This window comes from Myotis davidii, unplaced genomic scaffold (genome assembly GCF_000327345.1).
Source record: "Myotis davidii unplaced genomic scaffold, ASM32734v1 scaffold573, whole genome shotgun sequence".
Lineage (NCBI taxonomy): Eukaryota > Metazoa > Chordata > Mammalia > Chiroptera > Vespertilionidae > Myotis > Myotis davidii.
This window is the reverse complement of record NW_006285997.1, coordinates 3,719,770-3,728,502: the sequence shown is the minus strand read 5'-3', so window position 1 is coordinate 3,728,502 and position 8,733 is coordinate 3,719,770. Positions and strand designations below refer to the sequence as shown.

General features: G+C 44.5%; 1 protein-coding gene and 1 pseudogene across 1 annotated transcript in view; one reads left to right on the top strand and one right to left on the bottom strand.

Annotated features, from left to right (window-relative positions):
• BMPER (BMP binding endothelial regulator) overlaps positions 1-8,733 on the top strand; it is a 200,136-nt gene that overhangs the window by 142,418 nt on the left and 48,985 nt on the right. Inside the window, 1 exon segment of the mRNA XM_006757207.2 lies at positions 808-1,144. Coding sequence (XP_006757270.1) covers positions 808-1,144 — 337 coding nt within the window.
• LOC102774642 lies at positions 5,116-5,770 on the bottom strand (annotated as a pseudogene).

The following is an 8,733-nucleotide window of genomic DNA, read 5'->3' as shown; positions in this document are numbered from 1 at the left end:
ACATATTTTCAAAAAAGGGGGTCCTATGTTCTCTACCTTCTGGAGTGAAGGTTGTTTCCATGGTAAAGAAGACTGTGCTGTCCTGTTGATTCTATGCAGCACAGGGGGAATTTTTGCCTATGGCCTGGTAGCCCCCAATGCCTCCAGTGCTGAAGCCGTCCTTTGAAGAGGATTTATTCAGAAGCTATACATTTATTGCTTTACTACAGTCACTATAGCTAATAATTTGAAATTTTTCACTTGGTATTTGGTATAATCATATGGGGGATTTGGAGATAAAGAAAAAAATACATTAAAATTATCATTTTTTGTCATCCTTGCATTTTTACATTAGAGTAATCATCAGACAAGTGAAATCATGATTTGGGCCAACACAATTCCTCTGGAAAAGGGCAAAAATATATACCCTAGATCAGGGGTCGGCAAACTGCGGCTCGCGAGCCACATGTGGCTCTTTGGCCCCTTCAAAGAGCTGCATGTGGCTCGCGAGCCGCAGTTTGCCGACCACTGCCCTAGAATAACATGGTCAAGGAGTAGTTATTTACAAGTCAAACCAGGATACATAAGATAGCATTATAAGGGCAAACCATGTATAGTTTAAAAATTCCAAGTCCTAACAAATAATTGATTTGTGTAATTTCACATGACATTTAATATTGCAAGGATGAAAGGTAACCAAGAATGTGGACCAACCCTTAGTATTCCTTGTTAGGGGATGGTCATATGTGCTGTATAAGGATGTATATACTTAGGAATTATTGATATGGATTCAAGAATGGTTGATCCTCTTTTCTTCTTTCTCTCTAGGTTTGGAAATATCCTGGGATGGAGACAGTTTTGTAGAAGTCATGGCTGCCCCTCATCTCAAGGGCAAACTTTGTGGTCTCTGTGGCAACTACAATGGACATAAACGTGATGACTTAATTGGTGGAGATGGAAACTTCAAGTTTGATGTGGATGACTTTGCTGAGTCCTGGAGGGTGGAGTCCAATGAGTTCTGCAACAGACCCCGCAGAAAGCCAGTGCCTGAACTGTGTCAAGGGACCGTGAAGGTAAAGCTCCGAGCCCATCGAGAATGCCAGAAACTCAAGTCTTGGGAGTTTCAGACCTGCCACTCAACAGTGGACTATGCTACTTTCTACCGGTAAGTGCAGTGCTCTGGGGGATGGGATTGGGTTACAGACCAAGGATAGACTTGACCTTGATGCGGAGTGTGTCAAATCTCTTGGTGTACAGAAAAGGGTTCCCAAAGTACAGAGCAAACACTCCTACGTCTTTCTGTTCAGCAGCTGATTTCATCTTGAGTCAGTCCCCCATTATATCCCAAATTAGGAAATTTCAGGGAGTATTTCAGAGTAATACCCTATAGCTTATTCTGTTTTTGAGTGTCTACAGAGTCATCGGAAAGCTGGTGACACCCAAGATTTTACCAGGTGTTTGCTTTACTCGAAGATCAATGAGTACTTCCCAAGTTCTGGTCTAAGCCACAGTGGTATAGGGCAGAGGTGGGAATCTCAAATCCCTCTGGCTGCCTGTGGGGGTTTGAATGAACTTGGTTATTCTAAGTCTGAGGAAGAGTTCAGGTCTGCCTAGTCGTCTAGACCAAAACAGATTTGCATGTGGAAAACAGGGCAGTGAAGTGATGACTCCTTGGATCTTGGCCAACTAGGTGTCCAGAGTCAGGGAGAGTGGAATCAGAACTTGAGGGTGAAGGAAGGAAGGAAGGAAGGAAGGCCTCTCTTCGACAGTGTGTTTCCTGGTTTGACTTGTAAATAACTACTCATTGACCTTTTCTAACTCTTATTAATCCCCTTCCACACGAAACCACCAGTTACACAGGAGGCTTGCATTTCACTTCCGTGTGACAAGTTGCATTTGTGAGCTGATGAGTTTGGCCTGATTGTACTTCTGCTTACTACACAATTCCATGGGCTCAAGAGCTATGACTGCCTGTAACTTTAATCACCATGGGTGTGGGAGGAAACGCGAGAGCAACTCAGCCTAAAAGGCCTTAAGTGATTTGCCTGTGCCTCTTAAAATGAGCAAACGCCTGTGGTCTGAAGCCACAGAGAAGTTATTTTTACTCTTTAATTGCCACCAGTTTATTTCCCCTACTTCTCATTAAATGTGATCTTTTTTATTTGATCTTCGGACATAAAAGATAAAGTTATATAAAGGCAGCTCAAAGAGGGGTGGAAAAAGGACTGTCCCTGTCATCACAAATCCCTGAACATGGCTGCATCTGCCAAACCATTTGGCTGCAACACATACGTTTAGCTCTTTCAATCCATTTTCCTGTTACAATTTGAATCCTCTGGATTCCCCTTCTCCCCTACATTGAGCCCACCTCCTGCCTAATGAAATGGAAAGATCTTAATGTTAGACTTTGGAGTGAGGTAAGCAGCTAGACAGGCAACCTGGGTTTTATTTGGAATCTAATGCCCATCACTTGAAGGTCTGATGGGAAGCAGTAGAGCATAGCAATTAGGAACTGTGCGGTCTCCCAGGGCGAAAAGTCTAGCCCAGCTCTACAACTTTGAGCAGTCATCTAAGCTCTTAGACTAAATTCTTCTTATCTGTAAGCTGGGGATAATAAAAGAAGTTACCTTGAAGAGTTGTCATTCAGGTTCAATGAGATTATGAACATAAATGCATATGCACAGCCCAGTGCCCCCACATAGTACATGCTCCATAGTTGTTGGCTGCTGTCATTTCCTCTGTTAATTAAATGATTGACAAGTGTAAGTCCTCTTTTGGAAGCTCCCCACCTGAGGAATAGAATTTGATTGGGTCCTTGTCTCTCTAAAATAAATGAAAGGCTATGCTTCTCCTGGGACCCAGCAGTCTACACTTTTGGTCTTCATCCCATGTCCAAAGAATGTGTTGAAAACAAAAATTGGAGAGCAGGCCTGCAGAGATTAGTCCCCCCCCCCTTTTTTTTTTCAATTCTATTTTTTCCCCTTTGGTGATTTATTTTGTATTATGATCCCTGGACTGCAAACAGGAATATGATGAACACCTTGGCAGAAGCTGTGAGAAACAACTTTGACATGAACAGAGACCATTGGAATGCTAGGTGGCCAGGCAGATGCTCGCCTTCTGTCTCTAAACGCTGCCGTAGCGGCCACAGCAGCACAGTGGGGCCACTGGGTTGTGTAAGGGGCCTGGTGCATGAAGTTTGGATGCTCATGAGAACTCTCCGGGGATAATTGTGCACGGAGGTTGGAGGTAGGGTGTGTGGGAGATGGGCTCGTGCTCGGCATGCATGGTGTGGTGGCAGAGCACCCTTCCACAGTCAGCCACCTCTTCCTGGAAGAGGCAGGAATGTGTCAAAACCCATTCTCAAGAGGGGAGAGCTGAGACCCTGCCTGTCACTCACCCTGCTGGGCATCTCACTCCTCAACCCAGAGATGCGTCTTCATGTGTTTTCAAGTGAGGGGAGAACCTTAGTTTCTTCTCTTCTGCCAAGCACACATGTGGCAAAAGAAAGGAAATAAACTTGGACAATGTGGGAAGGCAGTTTTGTTCTCAGGGGATCTCCCGGGAGGACCAAAGCTTAGGGAGGCATGGACAGAGAGCACCTTGGGTGGTGCCAAGCTGAACCTCATCTCAACTCTGCCACCGTCTAGCCGTGTGGCCCTGGCAGCTAGCTGAGTTTCAGATTCTTTTAATATTTTTATTGATTTCAGAGAGGAAGGGAGAGGGAGAGAGAGATAGAAACATCAATGATGAAAAAGAATCATTGATAGGCTGCCTCCTGCACACCCCCTACTGTGGATCAAGCCCACAACCCACATGTGCCCTTGACTGGAATCGAACCCAGAAACCTTCAGTCCACCGGCCAACGCTCTATCTATTGAGCCAAACCAGGTGGGGCTGAGTTTCAGATTCTTTACCTATAGAGTAGGTGTGACAGTAACTACCCGGTGGGTGAGATTGCTCCTCCGAGGACTGGGGTCAGTGGGCAGTGCCGTGTTGTCACATGATAGATAGAAAGAGTTTTGTTGTCTTGTGTCCCCTCTTCTCTATGGAGAATCTGGCCCCTGGCTCAGCCACTTATCTTTCTGATTTTTGATCATTTCTCCTCTCTTGTTGTGGAGAACTGATTAGATGGATTCTCACTGATGAGTTTGTGGAACAGTTTTAAAATGAACCATATGTCTTCCGTGACACTGACTGTGATAGTGTAAGAGAAGGCTGCATTGCAGTTCTTTAAAGATTTTTTGTTGTTTTTGTTTCATAAGAAGAATAGCAGGTGTTCACTGTACAACAGTGAAGTCATGTTGGAAAGAATAAAGAAGAAAATAGCAACCCCATGATATTCCACACCTGGACGCTTTTGCCTGTGTGTTTTATGTCGCTGGTGCAATTGCTGGAACGAACCTGAAAGCACAGTCATGACCGTGGCTGTGAGCTTTTTTATGGGTCGTCACAAAACCAAACAGGTTGCCTTGATATCACGGGTGGGCATACACATCAACTGAATACAAACTTCTTTCCTTCAATTTTCCCCTCAGCCTCCAAAGAAATATCTGTACTTTCCTTTAAGGACAAAGAACAAAATCTCATAACGTACAGAGTCAACCTTACAAACTATGCTTGTAACATCAAGAAGGGAGGCAGCAAAGTAATCTGTCTGAGGAAATGTTACTTCCTTGGCATTTTCTAAATCATATGACAAATTCCCTGGGGCCAGTTCTACTATAAGTATGAGATAGCTCTTATAAGGTCAAAATAATTCTAATTTCTATGAATTAAACTTTACTTGTGAGATGTCTAGGATTTAAAACTCTTATTTTATTTTGGTCTCCCACCCAGTTCAATATTTTTAATATACCACCCATTGCCTAAGAACTTGAAGAGCTTTGTAAATGAATAAGAAATGACTACATATTAACCAACCACAGCCCCCCCTTTTTTTTCTTTTGGGTACCTTTCTTTTTTCTATAGCAAACGCACAATTCAATTTTATTCAGAGCAAAGAAAAAAGATACTTTTGATCAGACTGGAAGAGACTCAGCCATAGCTTTGGAATCTGTACCCAAACTACACATGCAATGAGGATAATATTCTGCAAATACAATTGATTTGCTGCTGCATTTGTCTAGTGTTTGTCTAATATTAACAATTATAAACAGAGCAGGGCAACTAGTATTTGCAACAATCCTTACCGTGTTGTAGTGTCAGGCACAACTTTCCACTTCCCTTCACACCACTGGTTCTCTTTGCGTACCTGGGCTTCCTCTTCTTCAGCGAAGTCATTTTTGATATTGAAGGGCTTGCGAATCTCTCTAGGGTTTGCCTCTTGATCAGATTGGCAATAGTCTTGCATATAACATCAGGCAAACCTTTGATGTCTAAATAGTTTGCAGTCAGAATAAATTCAAAAAGTGTTCCTTGATCAACTTTGAGGAATTCTTGGTCCCAAACTGGGATATCATCTGTTCACTTTTCTTTGTTCTCATCACCCTCAGGAGGAGGAGGGTCATCCTTGTGGTGGGTGACCTCTGAATGACCTTTTATAAGTATTGCTGCATCACCATTGCGTGGAGAAACTGGGTCATCATCGCCTTCATCATCCATTCCCAACTCTTCTAACATGGTCTCGATAGTCACAGATGATTTGGCAATGTCAACATCAACTTCAAATAGCGCTCCATCAGAACGCTGCAACTTAATTGAAGGCATGGTGCTTGGGCTCAAGGAGAGAGCAGGCCGGAGGCTGATGAGAGCAGGGCAGTGTCAGCAGAATCAAAAGAAAAAGGTGGAGAACAAAGTCACTTACAGCCTCTTTGGGGAACCTTTTTAAGCTTTGCTGATTTGTTTTGTCACAAATGTGGTTCATCCATCATGGCCTCATTTGGCATGAAAATGTAATACTTAACTAAAGTCTTTGTGATCAGCAAAATTTGCTATAATTATCTAATTGAATCTGTTTGGGTGCAAAATAATTTAATTATGAATCATATTACATTTTTAACTAGTTACCTTGTAACATGTGTTAAGTCCTAGAGTTGCTAATTGACTTGCCCTTAAATCCTCTAATAATTGTTTGTGTTATCCTTCACTGGTGTGTTATGGAGCACATTGCAGTAGATAGAGAAGCTGGATAGTGTGGAAACATTGATGTGGGATCATTGGAATCACGTTTGGATTGAAGCAGAGGCTCTCCCAAAGGGAACGTGTTGAGTGTGTGATCGTGTCTCCTTTCTCATTCCTTACTTGCACCCCCTCTCCCAGCCTCGGTTGTCTTCTCTGCTTGTGTCTCCCATGCCCACCGAGAACTCCACGAGGAATAGGCAGACCCCACCACCAAGGCTCCCTTGAGATTCCAGCAGCTGATATCAAATCCACTGCCCATGCTGACTGAGGCCACACTGACCAGGCCAGCATCGGGCAGCTGCGGGCAGAGAGAGGCCAGGAGATGGGCTGGGCTCTCTGCAACACACCAGAGAAGGAGCAGACCTCAAATATTTGGGGCTCTTGGATGAAACACCAAAAGGGGGCCTTTTCCTTAACTCACACTCAAACCTTAGATGAAATCATTGCGGGTAATTGTATCCTGCCAGTCAGGGCAGGCACAGAGTTCACCGAAGTCCAAAGAATGGACGTGAACTGCTGTGAAGCCCACACTTGTACAGTTCACAGTCATTGAGGACGCTTTCCTATTTCCACTCCCTTAACGCAGCGTAGTTCACCGGGCAAAAGCTCTCTTCACTTATTGGGTTTGGGAAAGTGTCTGGGGACTCCCGGTCTAGGAAATGTTCCTTTCTTTCCATGCAGTGGTTTTCCAGCTGTAAGGAATTGAAGGAATGCCAGAGGATTCGCAGATGTGTCCTTCCTGCGGAGGTGCTGGGAGGTGGAGGTGGGCCTGTGGAAGGTGGGTGGTGGGAAGTGGAAGGTGGGAGGTAGGTGGTGGGAGGTGGAGGTGGGAGGTGGAGCAGGAGAACATTGGACCTCGAAGAGCATAATAGGGCTGGATATACTGGTTCCCAGGTGGCCAGTGGCTTCCTTCCAGGAGATCACAGACTTTGTGGATGACACACTTTGTGTTTTCCTTTAGAGGAAACTAGTCATTTATTATAAAGTAAAAGGAGAGATCCCGGCCAGGAGTCCAGACTTGACGTGTGCATATGGGAAAATTACATAACGATAACTGCTGTTCTATAATTAAAATCAAGTCAGTTTTTTCTTCCTTCAAAGAACATACCTGAAGCATTTCTGTTTACATCTTGTAATGCTTATCCCAAATTGTCAGGAGAGCAAGGCCCTAAATCAAATGAGATGTTCGTTTTAATGTGTGACATTCCTTTTTATTTTTCCTTTAGCAACTCGAGTTTTAGGATGAGTAGTTACTCTGAATCTGTAATGAAGGTATGCTGTCACCAGGTGGCAGTAGACACTTCAGTTGTATCACCTATTAGACTTTAGCCCTTACATGTCCAACCTTAAATTTCAAAATATCCCTACTCATTCGCGTGCTCTCTCCCTCTCTCTTAAACGTCTGGCCTACTTAAACTTCTGTCACTGCATCTAAATATACAATGCACATGTATGTTTCTGGGTCATGTCATTTCCCTGCCTGTGATGCCCTCGTTTTCTATATGGATTTAAGCTGAAGGTACAACACAACTTTCATCGAGAACTCTGTAGAAGTTTCTTTAGTTTCTTCGATATGCTGATTGTGTTTATTATTATTTAGCATGCATACTAGTTTGCACTACCACTGTCTCCCTAGGATTGGATTCTAGGTTCCCTGGGAAGTGGGGCATGCCTTTTCTACCCTTTTGTATTTCACCCAGCACCACCCTGGAAGGTTGGCTCTCAGGAAATATTTCGCACCTCCCTTTCTGGCCTCTGTCCCCTCTCCATCCTCTGATCCACTGGTGACTTTTGCTACCCCCAATTCCAAGTCCCTCCTAAGTCTTCATTCCCACGCTTGGTTACACACTTACAGTCAGAAGTGCAGCCGTCTGTGACCTTTCAGGGAAATGACTAGTCAGAGCAGGCAGAGCGTCTGATCCACCTTCGATGCTCCAAGAACTGTCATTACTCCTTACTGCATGGTCCTCTGCTGTGACTGCCAACGGTAGTCCCATCTCATCATCTGCCTCTGCCTGTCACAGTTCACTTCTGAGCCACTGGAACATCCCAGGTGGGATGTCCCTCTGACCTGGCCCTCTCCGTATGCACTAGTTTGATCCATAGATGTTTCGACATTGGTCCCTTGCAGTTGATCTTAGGACCTCAGATTGGCCCCTCTCATGGAGGAAAAACTGACCTCCAACAGGCTGATTTTAAAAAATATATATTTTTATTGATTTCAGAGAGGAAGGGAAAGGGAGAGAGATAGAAACATCAATGATGAGAGAGAATCACTGATCAGCTGCCTCCTGCACATCCTACACTGAGGATCAAGCCCACAACCTGGACATGTGCCCTGACCGGGAATCGAACCGTGACGCTCAATCGCTGAGCCACACCAGCCAGGCCAGGCTGATCTTACCAAGGCCAGCTGACCCTCTGCGCTGGCATTGCCGGGAGCCGGTCCATCTTTGCTGTTTCAAGGGACCTGGCATATATGGCATACTGTTCTTAATATGTTTGCTCACCTTCTTGGCACTATGTGTTTTAACCAAGGCCACCTCTCCGAGAAAGGTTGTTTCCCCAGGTAGGGATTTTCCCCTGAAGTTAGGGAGGGAATAAAACCTCTTAACCCCTTCCCCAGCAGAA